The 26,715-nt window shown below is 39.7% G+C and overlaps 1 protein-coding gene across 1 annotated transcript in view; it reads right to left on the bottom strand.

Annotated features, from left to right (window-relative positions):
* Window positions 1-24,402, bottom strand: part of COL3A1 (collagen type III alpha 1 chain) — a 48,998-nt gene extending 24,596 nt beyond the window's left edge. Inside the window, exons 1-5 of the mRNA XM_059475540.1 lie at window positions 24,179-24,402; window positions 6,273-6,478; window positions 4,624-4,662; window positions 3,947-4,063; window positions 2,295-2,366 (exon numbers count right to left, since the gene is read on the bottom strand). Coding sequence (XP_059331523.1) covers window positions 2,295-2,366; window positions 3,947-4,063; window positions 4,624-4,662; window positions 6,273-6,478; window positions 24,179-24,257 — 513 coding nt within the window. The 5' untranslated portion in view covers window positions 24,258-24,402. The remainder of the gene's footprint in view (window positions 1-2,294; window positions 2,367-3,946; window positions 4,064-4,623; window positions 4,663-6,272; window positions 6,479-24,178) is intronic.
* Window positions 24,403-26,715: the final 2,313 nt, after the last annotated feature.

Raw genomic sequence — 26,715 nt, 5'->3', positions numbered from 1 at the left:
ACAGTTTTCTTTTGTCTAAAAAAGTGTGCCACGTTAATATTTGCAATTTTCTAGGAGAGAAGTACAGCAAGGGGCAGAGCTGCGAGGGCTTGGGAAATGGGGCTGCCTCTGATGTGAATACCATGAACAGTCCCTGTTAATTGTTAGAACTCATTTGGTATAAAGTAGCTATAGATCCAACCAGAATTAAAGCCACAAACTCATAAGTAGCAACCAATCAATCAGACATATGGCTATAAACAAATGAGATATAATCTTTTTCAAGTTACACACTGAGGAGATAAACTGATAGTTAGGGGTGTGCTTGCTGCTAGAATTTCCAGATTTTGAACAGATGAGCATCCTCCAGTTAGAGAATGTGTGCTGGTGGAAAGAGACAAAGACAATATGTGGAGGTTACATGGGCAAGTGAAGAGAAACTGTGATGTAAAACACAAAACCAGTCTACAAGTGGTGTAAAGCCATGGGAATGAATACAGCAATGGAGAGATGTGTGACTGAGGAAATACCAGGCATGGTAACCACACATAGACAATGTTGCTACTATATATTATTGTTTTGGTAATATTCCAAATTATTTTGGAATAAATTATTATTTATTCCAAAATTATTTCAGCTATTCCAAATTATTTCAAAATTGGTGCTATACTATGATGTTGCGACTATATTTTATTGTTTTGCTAGTATTCCAAATTATTTCATTTTGGATATTTATTCATTAGGAGTATTTAAATTAAAATGGATAAATTCATAAAATAATAAAGAAATTACTCTATGTAATGAAAATGATAAACATTATTTAGCTCTAGTGATTTCAGCCACATCTGCCTGTAACTGCTGGTACTTGCTTTGAGGTCATGTATGCAATGATACAATAGAAAAGCCTTTATGACCTGAAAATATACAGACAGCTCTGAAGATGTTGTAGGGTGCTCAATAAAGTAGTTTGGTGGTTTTTTTAACCTGAGTCCAGGAGTCAGAGCACAAGAAATCACTAATCACTTCCAGGGAAAAAGCCAAAATAGAGAGGAGTTAACCACAGTTGTAAACTGAAGGTGCCTCTGTTATCTGCCTGGTTCAGCACATCCCATATTAAGGCACCAAGTAGCAGAATGTAGATGGCATAACAGCTGTGGGTGAAAACTGTGAGGAGTGAATATGAATAAATGAATAAACAAGGACAAAAATGGATGGTTGAAGAAAAATGCATGGATGATCATATTAGCAAATGAAGGAGGTAGAAATAGATTAAAATGAAGGTGAGAAAATAATGACTATATTTCAGGAAAAAGAGCTGTTGAGATTAGTAAACCTAATTTCACAAGATGATCGAATGGAATTCCTCTCCTCTCCTCCCTCCATTTTCTTGGAACTGCCTTACAATGCTGCAACATGTGATACCCAAACCATGTTATGCAGAATTGGGCTGAAAATAGTGATTATGCCTAATGAAGCGCAGCCAATTTCCAGTAGCAGCAATTCACCACACCCTCTCTGTAGCAGATTGCCTGAATCAAGAACACTTCATGTTATCTCTAAATCCCAGTCCCTAAAAGGAGAATAATCAGTTGCAACATTCAGATTTATATTACTCATGAAACATAGCTCAGGTACAGCTCTTTGAGGCAGTCCATGCTTTTTCTCACTTAAAAACCTGAAAATCTTGGACCAGGTCTAGCAGGCAGATACAGCATCCTTAGTACAGAGTCTGAGTAGCCGTGGGTAAAAAATGGTAATTGTAAAAAGAAAAAGTGAAAATATTTTGAGTTTTGTAATGAACAAAGTTTATAAGAAGGGTTTACTCACTTGTTATCAGGCAAGTTCGAATTGTGGAAAAGTTAGCATGTGGAATATCATACTCAGTAAAGACAAATTATACTGAGTGGGTGAAGGAAGATTAAAGGCAGTGGAAGAGGTAAAAATTGTTGGAAGGAAGGAAAGAAATTAGGGGAAGAATATCAAGTAGATAAACAAGGAATGTACATGAGAGAGAAAAGGAAAAATATTTAGGTAGTGTAAGAAGGTGAATCACAGACACAGATCAGGAAAAGGAAGGTAAGAAACTGAAGAAAGAAAGTGGAAAATAAAAAATCCAGATAATCTATAGCTACTTTCTAGAACAGTGTTGTTGAACAAACTGGTACCTTACATCAAATTCAACTTGCAATAATTGAATGAAAACTTACATTGTTAGATTAAAATCAGGATACATACACATCCAAGGTATAATCTATGAGCAGAAAATGTGTTCTTTAAAAAGAAGAAAGGACACAAAAAAAGCTCTATCATCTTACAATGGGTTGTGGGTACCCGATACCAGCTCCACCAGCCTTCACATCATAGGAATCATACTGTGGAGAAAAACTCTGTAAAAAAAATAGAGAAAAAAAAGAAAGAGGAAAAAAAAAAAGAAAAAAAAAAAGAAAAATATGTAATCGCTACAATTCAAGTATTTTTTATAGTGGTACAGTAAATGCATGAAAATAACTCATTTGTGTCTGCTGAGTAGTACTAGCTTGGCCTATAGCTGCCATATATTTACATAAGAGAATCCCAGACAGTGTCTTCGTGTCTTCTTTCTGAGGTCATGGTGACATTAGCTCTCCATGCTGGGCACATTCATTTCTCTTCTTGACAGCTTGTCCTTAGCTGAATCACAAAATTACCTTTCCCTCTCCTTTTACTCTGGTTTGACTCCTTCTTAGCTCCTTTCCCCAGTTTCTCTATCTCTTTTCTGTTGGACTTAGTTGTCACTCAAGGATGTTGATGAAATATTTGTTGTTGCTCCAAAGAGCACAGCTGCTTATTATTATCATTATAATTTTCCTGATTTCTTTTACCTGTGACTAATGAATGACTCATTTCACATGAGCAGGCAGTCAAATCATGTGGCATTAGTGCAGTGATGCATTATTGGCCCACAGGTGGTTGAGCAGGAAGGGCTGAACACATGCAGTGTTCTGCCTGTTCCCCCAAAGCACTGTGGATCCAGCTCCTGCACTAACCAGGTCAGGATCCAACAGCACATCTTTGATACAGGGTTGGAATGGAGGGCTAATTCAGCCTGTTTTCCTCTCCTGTATTTGCCTCTCCAAACCCCAAACCAGTGTCACTGGTGCCCACTGGGACTGGTAAACTGATCCACAGCTCAGTCCTGCAGAGGCAATCCCTTTCAGGATTAAATAAAAATGAGAAATCTTGCCTCACTTTCTGGCTTACCTGGGATTGGGAAGCATATGTGGAAGTTATAATCAGTGTACTCAAAAGTAGCAATGATTTTAACAGGCACTATTTATCAGCTTTGTGCTAAAGAAGTCCCATCTTGCAACCCTGGGCTTGGTGGCCTGCATGGATGACAGTGTCACCCTGTAACAAAGCCCTGCCTGGGGCTCAGGGCTGATTAACTTCAGTTACAATCAACTCTCTTGCGGGTGTGCCCAGCTCTTCCGAAGTGACTTCAGCATGCAGTGAGCCAGAAATAAAGAGGCACCATGACAAATAATACTTGCATGGCACCTCCCTGCCAGCAGAGGTGCAGTGCTTCAGTCTAGTCTTGTTGGAATGTTCTGTTATTAAACATGGATTGATGAAATATAGGAAAATAGGAGACTTCCCTAACTATTAAGCTTATGGGGAAATTCTCCATCAGACTCTTTCTGATCAGATTATTTCTGAGTTACCAAAGTCTTCAGCAGATCAGCCCCCAAAAGTTTTAAAAAATAAGGTAAGGCATATATTTAATTGCACTTCAAAGAAATTTTATGGACAAACCCTCAAAACAACATCAAAACCCCACGTACCACCCATCTCTGTTTCCCAAAGGCACAAATGGGATGGACGCCACCAAAAGCAAAGCATCTGGGAAGGTGCAAGGGACAGGTGCCTACAGCATTACTTTGCATGGCTATGAGCAACAAGGGAGAAGCTGAACATAACAATGACTTACACCTCCACTTATACTGGGACACGACTGGCAGATTCCAGGGGGCCCAGGAGCTCCAGGGCTCCCTGGCTGTCCTGGTGGGCCAGGGGGACCATTTCTGCCTGGAACTCCAGGAGAACCCTGCAAAGACACAAACACAGCAGATACAGATGTTGTCACTTGCCTTCAGCTGCACGGACATGGAGGGACAACCCTTTCCATTCATAACAAAGGCTGTGTGTCTGTGGTGGGAAATCTCTCCTAAACAAGGCCACAACCAAACATTCAGGAAAGACAGACAAAATTCACACATGGAAACACTTGGTTAATGGAACCTAATTACAACTGATACATAATCAAACTCATCAGAAATATTTAGCAGTTCAGTTCCTGAATCTGAAATTATTACTGCTAGTAGAGACTTAAAGATGTTTTTTCCTCCTTCTTTAAAGAAATACAACAAAATATAACAAATCTGATACAGTTTGGACTAAATTCTGTTCTTTCAGTTTAAATTTTTGAGAGTCTTGTTGAAGCCAAACTTCTACTTCAGAATAACTATATGGTACAGTCCTGCTGCAGACAGTTCAGACATAATGAAAGCAGGATATTCTGGCAGCTTGAATGGGATACATAGCACTAGAGGAATGGGGTCTTGATTTTGTTCCTTTCTTTAGGGAAAAAATAAAGGCTGCACTTACAGGGTCTCCCTTGGGGCCTCGGCTGACTACTCCAGGAGTCTACAAAAAAATTAAAAAAAAGGCAAGGTAATTAAATCAAGACACAGAATCAAAATAAAACAAAAAACTGCACATGTAAATAAGAGCAAAATGCTTAAACATTTGATATAGTTTTCTCACATGAATTCCAGTAATGCTAATTCAGTATATTTAAAAGCTGTAGGGTTTTTGGTCAGTCAATCTACTAATGCTTGGATCATTCATAGAATTAGACCTCTCCTAGAGCCAAGAACATGACACTTATGAATTCAGTACAGCTTTGCCATTGAGTGCCATGGGGACAGAATTCCACTGTGGAATGCTGTGACAGTTTTCTTGCTTCCTTCTCACACCAGCAGGTGAAGTGTGATGAGCTAATTTTAAATTCTCAGATCTACTGCTGCAATTTATTTATTTTTCAATTAATAATTCAGTTACATGTTACTACCTGGATTTTCAATTTTTGTGTTCAGCTGCTACCTTCAGTAGCAAAGAATATTCAGCTGAAACAATCTTGGATCTTTCAACATGGCATTTCCCTACACACCACCCAAGGTCATCAGGACAGCTTCCAATGGCCTGACCAAACTGCTACATCAAAGAGAGATGCTGGGGGGAGAGTTCACATGTTCTTCATTATCAGGAACTCCAGAACTTAAGAGTCTCTAAACAAAGAGAGGGAGGTTACTTAAATCTCCAACATGCTTTTCTATACCACTCATTTCCACCTCTCAACATGTTCAGTGAAGTAGCTCAGAGGACCCTGGGACCAGTGGAGTACTGCAAGTGAGGTGCAAATAAGATTAGGTGACATATCTGTGTGTGACATATCTGTGTGTGACAATCCATGTGTAAACAGATGTGCTGTAGAGCTGCAGAAATGCATCTTCTCTCTCTTCCTCACATCTCTTTCTTATTTTGTAGATAAGGATTTTTAATGTGTCTGTGGCAACCTAGGTACTTTGACAGAACCTCATGGATCTTTAACATTGGTGAAATGTTCAGATAAGCTGAAAGCTCAGATAGCTGGCTCACTCACTGAAAGACTTAGGAAGGGGGCTTGGCATGTACTAACATTCTTGATTTTCCTGAGGCTAAGTTGCTGCAACTGGTCTGTATAATGTTGGTGTCTGTAAAAAGATGATGATAAATTAGGTATGTACAGTATAATCAATTTACAGGGCATTAAGTCAGCAATAAGACTGCAAAAGGAAATTCACTCTGTGATGATGTAGAATTGAGTTGATGAGAAATGAAGACACAGAGATGCTATTAAAGTTCTCTAATTTTCTTTGACTCTGTGTTGGCATTATTTTAATCTATATGGATTGAGTATTAAGTCAAAAATAAGGTGTTTGCTTTACTCCTATGCTTTTCCATAAAATGAAAAATGTAAATCCTAGCTGCTGTTCTCTGTCCCTTTCTACTATTTTGGTGCCTGTTGTCTACACAAAACTGAGTTGGAAGACTTAATATTATCAGCTGCATTGTCCATCCTAAGTATTTGCCTAAATTCAGAAAGTGGCATTGAAAAGAAAAGCATTTAAGAATATCTAAGCCAAAATGTTTTGAGGTTGATGTGTATCAAGAAGGCAGCACCACCAAAAAAACAACAGTGAGAATAAACTTACTCTTGGAGGTGGTGTTGTTGTTTGTGGGCAAACTGGGCAGCACTCTCCAAAAGGGATCTCTGGGTTGGGGCAGTCCAGCTCCTGATCATCACAGATGATGTCATCGCAGAGAACAGATCCCGAGTCGCACACGCAGATTTGGCATGGCTCTGGTTTCCAAACGTCCCTGTCAGCATAAGCCTGCCCAAGATGGGTACATCCTGTGACTGGAAAGAGAGACAAAATTGTGTTGGATATTATTTCAAATGTGTTTTCCAAATTACAAATGAGTAACATGAAAGCTGTTGGATAGTTTGTTTGGTTTCCTGGTTCATGCATGTGAAGCAAAAGGCTAAATGCTGCTCTTCAGGCACTGGGGGATCTGTTACATTAATTGCAGAGTCTGCTCTGAGTTTATACACAGGCATCAGTGGAAACCTCCTGGAGCTGAGCCAAAGCCCAATTAAATCTCTGATAATCTTCTGTCTTGAGTAATTTTAGTGTCAGACAGAATTACTGCCTAATTAACAATCAAATTCTCTGCTGCAGCTCAAGAGTAAACGTGCCTAAGCTCTCCAGCAAGAGTGCCACTGGCCCCACGTGCCAACAGGAGCACTTGCACATGGATGTGGGATAAGCCATCTGTCCAGCACCAGCCCCTGTCTCCAGCATCTTGCATTAATAGCTGCCACCAAGGGGCTTCAAAGAGTTTTTGAAAGCCAGCGTATGTGACAGATCTGAAAGAACGCTCACGTTAATTGCCCAAATGGTTTGCAATTATTGTATCAGCTAGCCTGCTCAAATGTTACACGTGTCTTTTTTTTCAGAAAAAAAGATTGTTCATCTGTAATAATCATGGCTTTGTGAATTCCTTCCAACAACTGTTTTACTGGTCAAACTTTTTATGGACTATGAATATGAAAAGGTTGACAAAAACTGCCTCAACACATTAAATTTTGGGACAGTATTTTCCTAGAAAAACACAATCCAGACAGCCAGGTCATTTAAGAACCCAATGTAAAATAACACTCAGAGCATCTAATTTGAGTTTTACAAGCTCATTTTAAGTTTTGTAGATGTTATTAGAAGTCTTAGATTGCAAACATAAGTATCACTGAATGTCATGAATAATTTTTCTTTTTCATGGATAGTTAGATTTTCATGGATAGTTAGATTTTTTTTTCATGGATAGTTAGATAGACAGATTTTTTTTTCATGGATAATTAAAAATAATTCAGTTTATAAAAACAACATTCTGGAGAAAGAGCTATTTTTGTGCCTACATCATTCTTAAAACTTTAATATGAGGATAATTTACCTACTATACACTACCCTTCAAAAAGAGAAAGAAAATGACAAAAGATGAAATTCAAATCTCTGACATTAAAATTGCCACTGGCTCCAGGCAGAAATTTCTGAATATCATCAAATTGTAATGGCCACAATTATCTAGTATGAGACTGAGCCCAAATTTATTGCAGTTTGTTCCTATGGGTTATGCAGTCCCCCCTTTTTTTTCCTTCCTGCATCTTTAATCTTTGTTTTTATCTTTCCACCACTGCATTAGCACCCTGGTCTCGTTTTTTTCCTTTTTCTTCCTCTCTGTATTTGTGGGTGAGTATCCCCATTCCACACCAATGTTCTTTGGCAATGTGCACACTTAGATGTGTTTCCTTTCTTCTCATGCTTCCTCTGCATTTCACCCTTCCCATAACACATAACTTCCCTTTTCATCTTCTGCAAATCCTTTCATTTTGTACCTGAGCAGTTCCCCTTCTTTACTGTCATGTGCTCAACTGAGCTTGGTTTGCTCCTTCTGCTCCCTTCCCACTTTTTCACTCAGCTGGTTTTCCCTGATCACACGGACCTGACATTTTCCTCTGTTTCACCCATGGAATTCATTACCTCCACTGAGCTCTGGAAGGACAATGGGGAAAACAATCATGGCTCCCTGAGGGGAGAGCCAGAGTGCAGATCCTGGGGAAGAGCACTCCATGGGACAGGAGGGTTTTTTTTCCCAGTTTCAATCCTACTACAGGCTGTCCATGTCCATGCACACCATCTTGTGTTATTTTTTGCACTTTAGTTATAAAAGAACCATCAGGAAAATGTTGACTTGTTAAGGCTGGCACTCCTTATGGTTAAGAGTTGATTTTGACCACTGTCTTGATTAGAACAACAAAGCTTCAAAAACCCTTCCAGATATTTTCAAGCCAATATTTTTTTCTTTGCTTGATATCAAGCTGGGATCCAGTATTTTATCTTCCTTTGATAACACAAAAAATCTTAACATGGAAAACTTTCCAATGGCATATGAAAACTTACTCCCCTCAGACATTCTCTATCACTTAGAAACTCAGATTTTCCTTTTCTACCCCTTTTGAGCCTCTCTAGAAACTTAATATTCTGCACAAGAGAGATGGAGAAGAGCAGCTCATTTCCAGGACAGCCTCTTCCCCACACCCACATGACACAGGATTATGGCATCAGAAGATGCTCCTTCAAAGGACCTAACAATGTGTGCCTCTGAATAGGGTCTAGACCTCCTTCCTTAACCTGCCAAGCTAAAGCTAGTTTCTAAAAATGTTGCTTGGCTTCCCAGTCCTCACCCCACAAAACCATATCCATGCATCCCAGGGAAATAAGCTGATTCTCTGCTTAGTTATGTGCTGACTGTTCCTGCAAGAAACATTTTTCTCCTTTTCACAAGCCAGGATCTTGCTGTGGGCTCTTAGGGAAAAAACAGGCTGCCCAGTCTTGTCAAGGCTATTGACAAATGTTTCCTGACAAACAGGAAGGCTGAAATGCAGCAGTGAAGGATTATGAATGAAATCTTTATAATCCCTGAAGTGACTCAAGAGAAAAACCAAATCATAGAGATTGCTCACATGGAGCCCTCGAAAGCTGTGTGCTGTGGGAGGCAGAGCCTCACAGAGCTGCTGGGGAGGTTAGAGCCTGTGAGCCACCCTGGAAGAGGGGTTGGATGCACCCTGGAGAGCATGGATGGGCACAGATCCACACCACCCAGAGCAATGGACTGCCCAGCTGTCACTCTCCTTGAGCACCTACCAGCTCCACAGCTTAAAATGCTCTTTTCATTTGGAACCACAATAAGGAAGGGAAGAAATTCCTTTTTTCTAGGGCAAGTCATAGTTGTTAAATAACAATACCATTTTATGGACCTAAAAGAACCTAATTCTGTTACTATTTGCACTTGTATATACAGTTATAAGAATTGAATACACACATAGAGAGATGTATAGCATGCACATGTTTCTGTGCCCAGAAGATGTGTTTGATTAATTGTAATATTCTGATTTTCAGCTCCCAGTATCACTTAGCCTTTGAAAACCACCTATTTTTTTAACTATGTGTTTAAAACAATAAGGTCCTTATTTACTAGGAAATTCATATCCAAGGATTTGAACATTCCTACATAATTTTTTTCATAATTCCCACTTATTTTTCATTGATTTGTTTTGTTGTTTTCAGAGATGTGATCTTGCTGCTTTACAGCAAAGAGGACATCTCCAATGAGGAGCAGAAAAAGGCCATCTTTCCCCTGTTTTTGCACTGCTAGTTAATAAAGATTCTGTTTCCAAGACAGAAGCAGTCTTTCCTCAGTGCCAAATTTTTCACACTGTGAATACTTACCTGCCAAATATTATTCAAAGATATCAGTTAAGAACATGGAAATTTAAAATATGTCACAATGCCTGATAATTTTACATTAATAAGGAACTAAAGGAGATATCTCTGCATCTCTGCATTTTTACAAGCTTGTGATTCAGTTATGCTACAGTAGATGGCATCATTTAACAGGAAGATGACAAAAATTTGAAGACATATGGATATAATGCTATTCATATTTTCTTCTAACTTTCTGGACATTGTTAAATGAATTAAGAAATGAGCTAGGAGAGCTGCAATGAAAACTGCTGTGGCCTTTGGCAGAATGAAAGTATTAAATAGATTTCCAAAGGAAACTTACATCTGGGAAGACTTAGGGTGTTAAAGACACCCCCTCTGTGCTCAGATGTAGATCTGTGTGTCAGCATGTTATGACATAATGCATTTTGCATTGCTCATAAAGATTAACTGTTAGCTCCAAAATCCTTTGGAAAGCTGATTTGTGCTAAAGCACTGGTGAGTAACATATAGGAATAATGAGGTTATAAAAAAGCTGACTTGTCTGCCTCTGGACTTGTGGTATAACAGCCACATACTTGCCTTAGCCAGCTTTTCTTATTGATTCCTAAACATTCTCATTAGCCTGAGAGTTAAGAAACATTAGATCTCAACAGTATTTGTCTATGGCAATGCACAATCTTATTCTTCCTCCCACAACCCTAAATATGATGGCTGTACAGCACTTCACTTCTGTGGCACTTACTGCAATGTTTTGTTGGAAGCCCTGTCAATCTCTAGTGCACTGTTATAAAAGTTTAATATTTGAAAGCCTGAATTAATTTGGAATTATGCTGTTTACCGAGCACTCATGTTATAGGTTTTGCAGTGTGTAGCACTTCCCTGGGCCAGCCCAAATACTGAATAAAATAAAAAAAAAGGCAAGACAATAATTTCTGTATGTTGGTTTTGAATTATTTCCCATTCTAGGAAGACTGGCAGCTGTCCATAAGCAGGCCAATATTGAAAGCTGAAAGGAAAATCACAATTTAGTTCCAAAGGACCTATAGATGGGGTACATAGAAGAGCCCAAAAGTGTGCAAGGGAAAACACAGATGTCCATTGTCATATGTCCTGAAAGATGACAGATGTCATACGGGACATAATCCCAATCCCAGAGTGGTGAAGGGGAATTTGTTATCACATGAGAATCTGACCTGCTCTGTAGTTGGTTTTGGCTTTGCATTTGTGCAAGCACCATGATCATGACTTAACCACAATTTTATGGCAAAAGGAAAAAATTTCCTAATAGTATCCTCAAAAACCACAGGCTTTTCCACTTTGGACAAAGGCAATGTCCAGCTATTGCATTAGAAGCAGACTTGCATATCCCCCATTTACAGAGATGTGACTAAAGGGTTAGAAATTAAAAAACATCTTGAACTTGTCTGGTTCTGCCTCAGAGAGGGCAATAGTCCACACAGGGGTGACTCACGATCCCCCAGCAGCTGCCTGATTATGGCCTGGGAAGAAAAACTGAGGAGCTTTGGTCTGTGAGAATCTGATCACAAACACAATGAGTCAAACAAACAACTTCTGCTGTATTTAAAGTGAATCTGCTAAAGGCTAAAACACCAAGATGAAGAAGCCCTTGCCTCTAACTTTGACAGAATCCAAAGCCTAATGAAGTTAAGAAGAGCATTTGTGTTACTCTTTTAGCTGTACGAAACCTGTGCTTCCTCATCCTGACCTAGTTTTGCAGGATGAGTACTTCAAAAATTGTTTTACATTTCTTCTGTAGTAAATACATCTGTTAATTGCATATCCCAGCACTGTCTGATACATTGTTTAAGCAAAGCACAAAGTAGAAGGAAGATTTGTTGTCTGTTTTCAATACAAACACAATCATTCTCTCCTACTGGAGTAGGTGGAGGAATCCACCCCAGCATGTGCAGCAATGCTGCTTTCCATTTCCTGAGCAGAAAAGAATGCCACGGCATCTACCTCGAGGCAAATGGTTTGGGCTCCCTGTCTGGTATGAGGATGATGTTTACAAGAAACCCAAACACACTTGTTCCATCCCATCATTAGTCATGGAAACAGGCAGGCTCATAATGAATGAATTGGCTGCAGCAGCAGGGATGGGATGCCTGGTCTGCTGGCATGTCCGGTCAGTGCTGAGTACTCCAAAGGGCTCAAACCCTGTCTGGGTCACAGCAGTCAGGAAGAGAGGTGGAAAAAAAGGTAAAGAAATGGTTTAATTGGTTGGGGGTTTTTTAACTGCAAGGCCTTTAAACATTCTCTCAGCTGGAATTGTCTTAAACAGCTAATGAATTGAATCAATTTCACACAGTGCAAGAAGACATAAGGGCCAATTTAGGTATCCATACATATTAGGATATTTTCAGGTTTAATAGTAATGATGGAATATTTTGCAAGGCTTGTCCACATGTGATTGAAGGTAATGAAACCTCCATTTATTAAACTCCTAAATGCAGACCTAAACACCTAAACGTTGACCCAGAGTGGGTCAACCATAAAAATCCATTGATGCTCTGGGACCTGTAGAAGGAAGAGCTGCTATCAGGTGGAATGGAAAAGGAACATGAATGAATGAGTGAAACTTCCCAAGCTTCACACCAAAAAGGCCAGCTACATCCTGTGCTTTCAGAATGAAACTGAAGATTTCTTACTTCTAGGGATGCTCGTCTGCCAAGAAAGCTGGCATTGGAACAGTTCTGCTGCCGCACTTGTCCCAGTTTTGCCCTTTTCTCAGATCCAGAGTAAGAAAGAGAAAGCTGCTTAAAAGAATGCTGGTTAAGCATTCAGAGTACTGTACTTGTCTGTCAGAGGTGGTGCAGGATGGAGTCATGTGCTGTTTCACTGGCAATGTACAGAAGAGTCTGGATCCTTGTGTCACACAGCCAAACTGTCCTTGCTTCGAGACCCACCCAGTCTGTATGTCAGATTACGAAACAAATAAGAAAAAAGCAGGCCTGCACTGGTACAAACAAGTGCTTGCATTTTAAACAGCTCATTCCTTGTTCCCTTCATTTGTCTTTATATGCTACAAATGCCACAACCTTTCTGCAGCCTTTAGAAACTAAGAAATATCAGGATTAGAATATATCCTCAGCATATATGTTACCAAGTAAAACACAAAATGCCTCTATTTCCCCTGCAGATTATAGGGTTTTTTCCTAATCTTTCAAAGTGGATTTAAAAATTCTAATTTTTCTGTTTTATCTTCAGAGGTTTAGGTTTCACAAATTGCTCCACTTGGGCACACATGCTGACACCCTGGAATGATGCTCTTCATACAACTTCCAAAGCTCACCCTGCCACAGCAGTGCTGCAAAGAAATCGTGACCAGAGATATCCCAGCAGAGATGTTGTTACACAACAGCCTCCCTGCTTCAGCTGGTGTCTGGCACGAGAAACCATGGCCAAAGAACTGGCTTCTTTCAAAACTGGTAATAAGCAAACAAATGCAGGGTGGTTTCTCTGCTGGTTTAGTTGGGGAGGGTTGTTTTTTGGCAGAGCTGTCCTTTTAAGCTGAGTCATACAAGGGGCAGGATGGAGCAGACTGCTCTATCACCTTGCTTCTTTCTTGGGGCTGCCCAGGAAAATGTTGACTGTCTGTTCCTGAACTCATAAAAGTAATTTTGAGGAAAAGCTTCTGCTGCATTCAAGAGACAGTTATTCCCCTTTTGTTCTTAGCTATTCCTTGACAAAATCACGGGCAAATTGCTTTTTGCATGGGAGGAAGATATTCCTGACTGACCATCTGTATTGAGACATTATTCTGGGATTTCCTCTCCAGTGTCCCCTCTCAACAGGTGACTCTGACTAAATTATATTTATACTTTTGTCTTTTTAGTAGAGATCAACCTCTTTTTTTGCCATAAACACCAGAATTCAGATAATTCCTTCCTGATTAAGGGTAACCACTGCCTGATCAGAACCTCCCTTGATTTTACTGGGCTGTGAATCAGACCTAAAAGTTGTTGGCTTCTAATCATTCTGGTGGAAATTCTGGTGGAAACTCTTCAGTGCCTGACAGATCAAATCTTTTACTAAGGGTAGCATTAGCATTAGAGCAGGACACAAAGTAAGAAGACACTTCATCATCATTCAGTCAAAGCCTTTTAGAGGGACCATTGCATCACATCTCAGCTACTCTTCAGTTACTGGTAAAATGCCTATGAGATTTTTCCATCCCCTCTGTTCTTACATTACAATATTTTTTGGCACATCACTTTTTGTGCCATGTGGTGTCATGCTAAAAATAAGGAACAGGCTGCAAGAACTTCTTTTATGTCTATTTAGCTGTAGTGCTGGCATAAATTCTAATATTAGTCTGCAGCAAAAATTATTTTAATCTACTTATCATTAGAGTGAATGATACCAAATTCTTCCATAAAGACTTGTGTCTTCAACTAAGCAAAAATGGACATAAATATAAGGTCCAATATGATTTCTGATGATTTAATGGATTTATCAGGTTCTTTAAACATGTATTCTGCTCATTCCTTGGGCAGTTGATGAAGACTTCTAGACTCAGAATCTAACTGTCAAGGCAATGTTAGTTTTGAACGCTTGACCACTTCCAATTGTATTCGATAAGAAGCTGGCCTGACATATTTCTAAAGAAAAGTAATAGTTCAAGCTCAACATTACTAGGATCAATTAATGGGAAAAATTTACTAAAGTACAGCACAAGATTTTGCCAAACTTTAAAAAAAAAAAAAAAGTCAGCCCCAAGGTGTAGCTCAAAGACAAAGTTCTGCATTCCTGATTTTAGCTAGGACCAGGCAGAGTTTATAACATTGGAGGGTTCTTTGAGACAGTTCTTGAATAGGTCAGCCCTGGGAAGAATAAAGAAAAAACTGGAAAAGTCATTGTGCACAGGTTTCCCAGACTGTACAATCACTCTGACAGATCCAAAACATCATGAGAGAGAGTTTCAGCTTTTGATCTGATAAGAGAAAGGGAATGAATACAAACTGATAATTGTTGAAGTTTGATCCACAAAGAATCTCATTTAAAACACTGAACTGTAACTACTTAATTAATGATGCTTTAAGCTTCTGGCATGATAAAACCTAAACACTGTGTGGGGAAAAATGTATGACTTTTGTTTTGCATTGTCTAAATTTGTAATTAAAACAATTTTTGGCAAGTAATTAAAATTTCAAGTGGGACACGATCCTCTCTTTCCCCTCAGCCCTGTGAGAGAGTGAACAGATTTATGCAATGCTGTTTCTGTGGTTTGCCTTGGAAGAGATCAGCCTGATTCAATGCTTCTCTCCTGAGGCTGAAGCAGATGGGAAATGTTACAATGGCAGTATAATACATGTGGTAATATCATTTATATTTTCAAATACCTTGGACAAAGTCACCCCAATATAACTCCACAGCCATGATAGACTTACATCTGAGATGAGTAAAGCAGCAGGGGGGCAAATTCTACGCTGGCCTAAGTCCCTGCACGATTTTATTGGTTTCCCTGTAATTTCAGAAGTTGGAAGTAAATGAAGGATTTGGTTCTTGCATTTCATATTCCAGTGAAGGATTAGAGTGCTCTGGCATACTGTCTAAAAAAAAGAATCATATCTTTGGCTGCCAATAAATTAAGGGTATTTGTAATTCAGAAGGTTGTGGTGGGGTTCTAAATGCATAGAGCATCATTAACCTAGATTCATCTGCAAAACGCTTTGTATTCATTCACTCCTTATTCCAGTTTGTACTAATTCACCCCACATCCATTTTGGACAGTTTGTTGAATATGGATGGCAGTATTTGAAATTCTTCTTAATCTGCCTCATAGAGGATATTAAATGGCTATTTGTACACTGGATACAATGCTCTTATTGTCAACCTCCTAGGGCTACTAAAGTAAGTTTTGTGAGGGTTTTCTCAGGGTACCAAAGACAATTTAATTTTGGAGACACTTTAAATATCAAGTTCTATGCCTGGACATTTTTCAAGCACAAAGACCTATGAATCTTCCTTACTAATTCCCTTGGGAGGTGAAAATTCACACTTTTGGTGCAGCGAAGAGCCTGCAAGCAGAGAGCTGGCTTTCTATTAATATCAGAGGTCAGCAGCCTTGCTACTGAAGTGGCTGCCTGAGGCCTGGCACACATTTAGCTCTCCCTGCTCTGTGCAGCAACAACCCCAGCTGGCACAGGGTGAGAATAAACAGCACCACATAGCCCAGGAGGGCTGGAACATCTGCAGCAGACACAACCCCATCCAGCACAGTTTATCTGCTGAGCCCTTAAAAGGTATGAGTGAAACAGCTGGAGCCAGAGAACACCTGATAAATGAAAAGACTCTGCACAATTCACTTTTTTGATTCTTCACTGAAAGACATTTACAGCAATCTTTCTCTCTTCAGCTGCTCAGAAATAATCAGTTGGACTAGAAAACCTTTCTTCTTTCTTCCCCCCACTCCCCCATATTAATGCTATTCTGTTCATACAAAAAAGAGGGAGCTACAAAGAGGACCACCCTGCCAACAGCTAAGCCACCAACAGCCTTAGAATATTGTGCAAAGAATCTTCAAAATGTCTGAGCAGATTTCAATTACTCTTTTCAAAGATTTGCAATTCCCACTGCACAGCCCATTGTTTGCTTTCACTAGGACATTCCTCTCTTAAACAGCTGGCACAGAATGACTACTGCTCTGCAGGGAAACAAGCAAACACCATACAGTAGATTAAAAGCCAAAAACAGAGAAGCTGAAGGTTTTTTGTTTTTGTTTTTTTTTTTTTTTTTTTTTTAAAGAGGCTCTCATGAACATAAAAGTGTTTTCCAAGAAAACATGAATCCTATTTTTGCTGCTTATTGCTGAAGGAAAGCATGGGGGATGTAGTTTACTCTCCTTTGATGCTCAGCATGGCAATTACAGTGAACATCAAAGGAACAATGAGCGATGCTTCCCATATTTCCCATTAACTCTGTTCGGGTGAGCAATTGTCTCGGCCTCATCTCTTTGAAAAAAAAGGATGCAATTTTGTTCTTGCTTATTTTCCTAAAAGAAAATGAAAAGAAGGAAAAGAGAAGATGCAGCACAAAGGGAAAGAAGAGAGAAAAAAGATGTTTGCTGCAGACAGCCTTCTAATGCACCCACTGGTCACTGGGCGTGAGCTGCAGGGAGCTTCAGTGGGAACTGATTATGTCCAGGAGTTTTCCAAGAACTGCCAGAGCTGAATTGCTGTGGGAAGTATTTTCCAGACACAGATCATCCTTTCATATCTACTGCTGCAAAACGTGCCTGGGTTGGTTCTGTGATTCTGCTGCCCTTTGCAGTGCTGGAGTTGGGAATAAAGGGGTGCCTGAAGCTGCCCAAGCAGCCCAAGAAAGGTTTGCACTCAGGAGGAAAGGTTTCACCTGATGGGAAAGCAGAGGTGCCTGTGCCACCCTCCAGGGTGGGATGCACAGTGACATGAAAGAGAAATCCAGTAGCAGAAAGGGATGTGTCTCCAGTGGCTGTGGATACTTTTGCATTTTGCTGAAGGCCAAACTCTGCTAAAATCTTAACTCTAAAAGTCACATCCCTCATTTCTTGACAGTCATTTGGGTGCCCTTTTAGCTGTAGGAGAAGGCCTAGGCTTTCAAAACAAAAAAAGCACATTCAGCCTTGAAATACATATATTTTCATTACCCTCACATTCTTCCTGTTCAAAGTCCTGTGCATGCTTTCTCCTTCCTGGCAGATATCTCTTCATGGAGTATTTGTGTGAATCAAAGCAGGACAAAAATGTGCAGACATTGTTAAAGGAAGTACCATTTGCATTCTCCTTCTGATAGTTCATGTTTAAATAAAGGGTTTGACATAAATGGGGGAAAATGGAAGTAGTCTCTGAGCTAATCTGAAAGGAATCTCCTCTGCTAAACTAAACAAAACCAGAAGTCCCAGAGCTGAAGTTTATCCAAACTAAAGCCAACAAACGGTTGTTGTTGGAGGGGGTTATATCATGTTTTCCATTGTCATGTTGACATGAAACAGGCAGAGGCTTCCACTTTGCAAACCCAGAGACAAGATTGGCTCTGAAGTGAAAATAAATAAAGAGAAGCAGTGGCTGGAAGTAGGTTAAGTTTCCTCTAATCAAAATTCAAATAACCTTTCCTATAAAACAGAAGATGAGAAAAAATAATGACTGCTTGAAAATACAAATGAAAAATACAATGTACTATACCTATATGTGAAAGAAGAGCTACTCTACAGTGAATGGTGGATCTCATTCCTCCTTGCACACTTCCAGCATTTAAGATAAGGTTAGCAGACCTCCCCGTCTCTCTTGTAGTTACAGAAGAGACTTTCTGATTCCAGTAATTTGTAATTTTTTACTTGGAGGGTCTCTCTTTATTAACCATAGTCAGAAGCAATGCAAGGGTTAATATTTGATTTTTCTTTTTAGTACAGTCTCAAAGCCATGTGAGAAATATTAATAGCATGGCTACCACATATAAATATGTAAATCTTATTTCCCTGAAACAAAGTCTGACTGTGTTGAATGGAGAAAAATCAAGAAATTCTGTGGGAATTCCTTACAGATTTTTCCAGTGACAAAACGTCTCTTGTCAGGGAAGCCACAGAGAGGGCAGAAAGGAAAGCTTCATGAACCCTGTCCATCAAAAGATTGAGTGGAAGAAAATCCCTAGAGAAGCAACTGTGCTGCAGCAGTCACCAAGGCTGTGGGAAGCTGCCGGCAGCGAGCCACCCCACAGCACCTCTGCCACAGGGACACCACTGGTGTGACAAGCATGGCCCTGAGAGCCAGCCCTCCAGGAGGAATCCACAGCATCCCCTGGGATGCAGGTGGGCAGCACACTGCGGGCCAGGGCTGCAGCATGCTCTGCACCCAGCCTCACTGCCCTCAACAGCCTGACCTGCAGTTACAGAGGTAAAATAGCCCTTCTTGCACCCACCCTGGAGCAGGAATCACATCTGTGCCCAGTCCTCCTTTGGTAAAAGGTGTATCACCATGGATATATAGAAGCAGGGATAGGCAAAGTATTGTAGCAGGTAAATGATGACACTAAAATGTTTGTTACATTTAGGGTTGAAGGGTACCTATCATCTGCAAAAACCAAAATCAGAATGTCTCAAAATTATAGACAATTGGTGGTAGATACTCAACTCTAAACCATAATCTACAATTTACCAGGCTACAACATGGAGAATGGGCTAACAGCAGCAGTGTTGAATCAGAACACATTTTATTATACCTTTCTCAAGTCTGTTTTATTTTTTTAATTATTTTTTTGGGTGCTGCCAATAACACATTGAACTGTGCTCCATCATATCAAACTGCAACGGTGTAGGACCCTAATCCAGTTACTTTAAGACCATAAAAACCCCTATTTGTTAATCACATATCTTTGCCATTGCCAACAATTTCCCTTTTCTTAACTGAGATCTTTTGCCTAGTTTCTTAAAGAAGCATGACTAAAGGACAGCATAACCTGGAATATAAATGGCATGACCATTGCACTAATATCTAATTCTGTGAGCTTTGACAAGTTATTGCTCCAAACCAACAAATTAAATCTTGCAACTCTTACAGTAGCTGTGGCTTGTGCTCTTCAGCAGACCAGTAACCTTCCACTGAAAATCAAGAGCGATACAGTGCTCCAGGTGCCCGCTAGCCTGGGAAAGTGCATTTTGTTATGATTTGCCCTTCCTGGTAGGCTGAACCTTTCAACTCTGAAGAGGTTGCTTTTAACTCTAAATGCTAAATGCTGCTCTGCATCACTTCCATTAGCAACCCTCAGTATGCTGTCCCAATTAGGAGGGCAGGTATGTCCCGTTTTCTGCAGATTTCTGATTAAAACAGGGTGTGAACAAGACGAGCACATAACTGGGATAATGAATAATGGAACAATGTCAGTCTGGTTTCTCAGCTAGCCTGTGGAACAAAAAAAGCAATGGTAATTTCTTTTTTTTTTTTTTTTTTGAGCAGCATTAATTGCAACTCTCCCCCAGCTGTTGTGTAAGGCTGGCATCAGCAGAGTTTGCAAGTGACACCTGGCTGCTTATTTCAAACCTCAACACTTTGGCAGAAGCTGGAAGAGGAAACAGGATCTGCTTGTAATCTGCAGCACTAAGAGGAGAGCAAACGTAATGACTCTGACCCAGGCATCAACAGTGAGGTTTGTGCCAGCAACAACACCCTTCTACCTCTGCCTCTCCCCACTGTAATAAAGCAGTGGATGTTTCCAACTCCACCTCCTCTTTCAGAAAAATCAGTCTGTGTAGATTTGGTGATTTGGTCTCAAGTCAAAAACAAATCTGGAAAATAATGAAAGGGTTATATAATAGTCTCATTTTCCTAAGGCTAATGTGTTCCAGGGGTGTGTGATATAAAATGTGTTTATGAAATTTGTCATATTTCCAAGAACATATATATAATGTTTGGAGGGGGTGGATTCCCCAGGCTTTCATTTAGCATGATTTTTCCAGACCAGAAAGGAATGTTTCAATTTTCCTAAGCATAACCTTGTCTGCTGTGTGCTTGGTAAAAAAATAGCTACGAAAAATGGAAGAAGAGGAGCAGATCCCAGATATTTCATTACTTTGCAAAGTCCAGGTTACTTACAATGGTTAATTATCTCTTGGCACACAGATTTGCATCATCTGGTTTTACTGTCAGAATTCAGGAGGGAAACCTTTCTGAGTTACCAAAACCTTTGAGGAGAGATAGTTCTGTTGTTAGCATTACCCTTTAACTGGAAATTTATCAACAAAGAGCACATGTGTGCAGTGTTCCATACAGCTAACTGCTAAACATGACAGTCTAGCAGTCTCACAAATAAACTACATCTGTACAGTGCCCATCCACTTTACATGCTATCCAATCCTTCCCAGTTAATAAAAAAAGAATGCAAAATGGCCAAATCAGCTGTTTACAAGTTTTCCTGAAATATCATTCTTTTCTCTGGGATCAGAAATGGGTGCTCAGCATGAAAAGTAATTTGCACGCTGCCTCCTGAAACCTACATGTAATGGTTATATATAATTTTAAAACTGCAATTTGCAACTGAAAGTAGTATGAAAGGTCAATAAGTCTTGTCAGAGAGATTTTAGCATTCAGCCATTGCGGGGGAACGGGATAGGTATAAGTCTAATTGTGTCTAAAGTCTAACTTTATAGATTCTAACAGCCATTACCTCAGAAATGAGTTTTCTGACCAAACATCCAAGATAATCCTTGCATTACAAGGAAAACACTAAATTACCTTAGAGCAAAAAATTACTTGGAATAATACTGAAGGGTTTCTGGCATTGCTGCCACACTGCTTTCAGAGCAGTAGAGTTTTCCTAATGACCTCAGCAAAGTTCCTCAAGGACTGGGGTGTACCTACGAGAAGTGTCCTGCTCTGGCTCACTGAGGTGTCCTTTAAGCATCACAGATGCAGCTGAGACAGGCCCAAATCCATCTGGCTTCCCTTTTGGCACTGATGTGAGGGCACTGTGGATGTGCTTCCTTTGTAGGCAGTGGAAATTGCCAAATACCTCCAGTCTGGCTAGCTAAAACTTATTCTGTCTTCTGGATGTAGCTGTCATGATTGCCTCTACAAACTCAAGATAAATGGGATGAATGCAGGCTGCAAATCTTAGCTTTCACAACTTGGGTGGAGATGGATTTCTTTCCTAAAGAAGCATTCTAATATCTTATTCGAGTAGTTTAACATGCAGGATGCAAAGGTGCCTTCAAAGGGTGGAACCCAATGTGCACTGCTGGACTCTGAATCATCTGTCATGTCCTGAAGTCCTGGCTTGGTGTCCTGTCAGCCATCAGGGAGCATCTTATCTTGGACATGGGCAGGGCTGGAAAGCCCTGACACACATCAGAAAACCTGGATTGTGTCAAGGTGATTTCTCCTCCGAGCTAAAAACATCCTGATGAGTTACAAGGACATACAGCTTTTGAGTTCAGATAGTATTCCTTGCTGCACAGTATCCAGATCCCAAGCTCTAGAAGAGGTTTAGCCTGAGGTGTACTCAAATCCCCATTCCAAGCTATTACAGCAAGACAAAGAAACACATAGCCCAGGGGTACATCTGACTACCCTAAACTCAGTGTATACTGAGCAGTTTCCTTAATATCTTGCCAAGTCTTGTCTCCTGGCAGGCTTTCCTAAGGAAAATTATATGTTGACTTACATTTGATACTAACCATATAAACATTTTTCTTGACAAGAGAGAGCATTTCAGCATGGCTGGAAATTCTCTTTTCAGTTGTGGAAAATTTGGTTTCCCAGTCTATTCCCTGCCCTGCACATGAATTAGTGATATGAATAATCAACTCCTTCAACTATAATTTTCTGTGAGAAAAGCATATTCAAATGTGTGGAAAGAAACATTCTAAAGTGAGGAGAGCATCCAATTTTTAAGGGATAACTGGTGATTTATCAGTCTCTCTGTGTAACCTCATCCCTGTAAATAGTATGGAAGTTAGCCCAGTAAGGAAATGTTACAACACCATGAAACAGGAATGTGGCAGAGAAATGAGAATACTCATTGACACTTCATTTGTGCATTGTTCTTCTACCCAAATTTTACCATTTATTAAGTCAAATATATGTTGAACCTCAGAAATGTCCAAGGATACGACTAGAGTGAGGGAAGGAGACCTGGCACCCAGGAGGGGTTTGTTTATGGAGAGAAATAAAATTGATGTTCCTTCTCTTTATATTGGATTGTGTCTTAGTGCTTATTCCTCTGATGACAGACAGGTATATAAAAGAACACTTACTGCATGTAAAATATAAACAATATATATTATCTGCTGCTGGAAGTAGAGAAAACTCACAGCACATATTTTCCCAAATTTTATAATCACTGAATTTTATAATTTTTACTCATTATTGGAGAGAGAGTTTGTATACGGCAAGGCAGAAACAGAAAAGGATCAGTTCATAGTAAATTCTGTTTACTCTCTACAGAATATATGCTTTGGTTGTTTTTTGGGTTTTTTTTTGTAGACACTTAGGCACAGCCTGTGTCTGTGCTAGGCTAGGGGGGCTGGTGCTGCAGAGGCTCTTGCCTGCTTTGCTCATGCACAGATCCTCCTGAGCTCCAAGTGCTCCAGTGCCCACAGGCTGCTCCTGGTGGAGTCACTCACCCCTCGGCAGAGGTCCCTGTCCAGGTATGGTGAGACAGATGGGCTTGCCATGAACTGGCTCAACGAATTATTTTCTTGATGTGTGACATACAGAGTGGTGTAGAGTGTGATTTTAAAGACATTTGGTTTTCCTTTAGTTTCTTTGGCCGCTGCTTATCGAGTTAATTGTAAGGTTATTCCTTGCCTCTCTGTAGGAATAAACAAATTGCTGATCTTTGATATTTACAGGAGAGAAAAGTGTTTTATCTTAAGGAAGGACTGGTTTTACAATATCTGGCAAGCAGGAACTGAGCACATCCAAAAAAGGTCAGCTGTACTTGTGGAATGTCATCTGTTTAACTGAAATACTCATACCACACTTATCTTCACTCTAGGTTGAATTCTTGTATACAAAGTACTTCTCTCCCCTCCGAATTCCATATTCAGTTGGCTTTTAGTGTTCTTGCTCTCTGTAAACATGCCCACACACACTCACATGGACTTACACATACCATCAACTGCTAATCAGTCTCATGAAGGGCTGAAACAGCCTGCAGACACCTAATTCAAACTATTGCAGCCGAGGGAATTAATTTACCCTCCTGTTCTATGCCAAAGTAAAAATTCTGTAAGCTGACATATTTTCATATATCACTCTTAAAAACTCCTTCAACAAAATCATTCAGAATTTTAAGGCTTTTTTTCCTGCATGCAAATTGTTGAAAGAAAACCCCACGCTGCCAGTGTAAGACAAACAACTACAAAGGAGAACTCCCAATAAAATAGCTGGAAGCAAAGAATTTTTCCTTGTGAAAAAGAGCTTCCAGGCAGCACGGAGCTAACAGCTATAATGTTATTCCAAGAGTTTAAAGAAATAGCTTAGAATCTCCTTGGTGTCTGTAGCAGGAAAACAAGTAAGAACAAGAACAAATGCAGCCAAAGCAGACAGCACCGTACAGTCCTTCTAACTTTAAGGAAAGCAAAGCAAAGAAAAACCTTTGGGATGATACTGCAACTCCCTGCAGCTTTCAGCTTCACCATTAAACATCTGACGGCTGAATTAGTGAAGGAAAAGTGTTCTGGTGAGACTCGTGCATACACACTTCTGACAAGCTATTACAATTATTGGTAAAAATAAAAATAAAATAAAAACATGAAATCATAAGAAGCTTGAATTACTCACCGACTTGTTGTGCCAAAATAACTGAGGGTTGAAACACGGCAAGAATGAGCAAAGTTACTTTTTGCACAGAGCTCATCATGTCTAAATATTAGACATGAGACTCTCTGTGCAAAAATAAAAAATGGGGGGGGAAGAAAAAAATCTGTTCAAAATAGCAACATCGGTTGTTCCCTGCCCTTCCAGCACCGGGCCATGTACAGAACTCAGCCACAAGCATTCCCCAGCTTTGGCCTTAAATAGGAAAAAAATTGGCTTACTTTTCTTTTCCACCCCCTTTACTGAAACATGAGAAGAAGACCCATCCCCTAACAGTAAATGAATGATTAATATTTCTCTTGGCTTTACAGAAGACTAAAGTCAACTAAACAAGATACACAGCACATCTGGAACTTTTGTGTGCATACAAAATGCATGCTGACACTGTATATGAGCAGTTAGTGTGCACTCTATGTGACATATATGCACGCGAAAAAAAAGCCCCATGCCAAAGCACCCGGGGTAAAGCATTTTTTCGTGTTAATTAGGAGTCAATGGGTAAAACCCTAAGAGGATTTTTAGTTCTCAGTGCTCCCTAACAAAGATAAAAGCTAAGTGGAGGTGTAGCTGCACAGACTGAAAGAATCCCAGAAATGGAAGAGCAAACCTGGGTATTTCTGCTAATGTGCAATCAGAGTTAATCAAAGGAAGTTCTGAAAATCACACTTCTGTTCCAGGGCTTTTCTCACTTTTTCCACCTCAAAACGTGATTTTGTGTTACCTGGGGAGAACACAAACATTAAAAAAAATTATGAAGAGAACAAGATTGCAAATCACAAGCATCAATCTCAAACTAAATCTTTTCAAGTAATTCAGTTTGATGCTGTCATTACAACATTTGAAAGGAATTCAGAACTTTTTTTTTGTCTGCTTCCTCCTCAAACAAGAAGGTAGAGAAGACCAAAAAAAAAAAAAAAAAAAAAAGAAGAAAAGAAATCTTGAAACTACTAATGCCTTTTAAACCTAGTTATTTCTTTGTTCCACACAAAACTTCACTGAGAATAAGACCACAACACACAAACTTGTTTTCCAAATCAGGTGGTTTGAGCAGGTTTTGTTATGAATCTAGTTTTGCTGGGAATGTAGCCTTAAAAGACCCCAGAGTGAATGCAAGAAGCTGCCACAGTGGACATCTCTGCTCAAACAATGATCAAACCAATTGCTGCTCTCAGTCAATCAATCTGATCCAGGTCATGTCCTGCAGAAGTGCTCATTCATTTGTTCTCAGGTGTTGCTGTGATTACAGAGACCCAGGGAACCATCCCTCCTCCTGATAATTTGTGAGTGCCATGAACTGTCATCCAAAAAAGGGGCCCTTAGCTCTGTGTGCATCACAAAATAAGAACAGCCTAAAGTTTAATCTAGTAGGTACTGGATCTCATTGCAAAACCTATTTGAAATAAACTTGCACTTAAACTGAAACACCCTCATCTGCTGGGGTCACCTGAGGTAGAGCCAGTTGAAGCAAGTGTGAAGAGGTCTTGAATAATTTGATGTCGCTTTTAACACATCCTGAGCATTTCTTCTGTGTCTTAAATGTTTATAAGGTATAAATGCCTTGATACATTCCAAAGGAATTACACACCATTCTTTTTCCCCCTGGATCTCCCAATACTCCATGCTGTCTCTGTTGCACTGGCTGAACTATTTCCTGCAGATTTGAGTTTTCATATCCAGGATCATATCACTTAACAGGTTAGGTTATTTGGTTTATAGCATTCAAGTAGCTACCACCAACAAACAGATAACCAGCTCCTGCTGAGACATCCTATAATACAACAGGCTTCACATTTTTATGCAAGGTTCTGAAGTTATGCTCAGAACATAAGATAGAACAAGAAATAGATCCAAGAACCTGAATTTGTTTGTCTCTCTTCAATAGGTACGTGCAAACAGATCAAACCCTGGATAAAAACCATTCTCAGCTATAGGAGAATGAAACTGAATTATTTGTTATCAAGACTTGCATGCAGATCAAGTCTCTGTAACAATGCCTATGTGTTTGCCACAGTGATTGCTTAGTTTTAATGAGGCCTAATGACTGTTACTTGGTAAGTGCTCACATTTGAGGAAAAAATAGAATTAGTTCAAGGTCTTTGATTTAAAGACACTTTCACAGTGAGTTCTGCAAATTTTTTAGCCCATTTGACAGTAATAAACATTTCTTTAAATTTCTTAACTCTAAGCTTTAAAAAAAAGAACACCCTTGGTGATTCTCTTATTTTCACTATTGCTTGACTTCAGTTTTTACACTACAACACTTGTCTGAGCAAAATTTAAATTCTAACTTTTCTGGATTGCTCACCTTAAATATTATGCTATTCTATAACTAGATTATGAACCCAAATTTATCCCTAACACCTACTATTTGCCATGGGCATTGGAGTATCGACATGTGTGCTTGAATTTGTACAGAAATGAATCCTGGGGTTTCTGTATAGAAGCATAAACTATATCTTTGACGATTACATCCCATAAAAAACAATAGCCCTTCCTCGGTT

The sequence above is a fragment of the Ammospiza nelsoni genome, chromosome 7, assembly GCF_027579445.1.
Source record: "Ammospiza nelsoni isolate bAmmNel1 chromosome 7, bAmmNel1.pri, whole genome shotgun sequence".
NCBI lineage: Eukaryota > Metazoa > Chordata > Aves > Passeriformes > Passerellidae > Ammospiza > Ammospiza nelsoni.
This window is presented reverse-complemented; position numbering and strand designations above follow the sequence as displayed.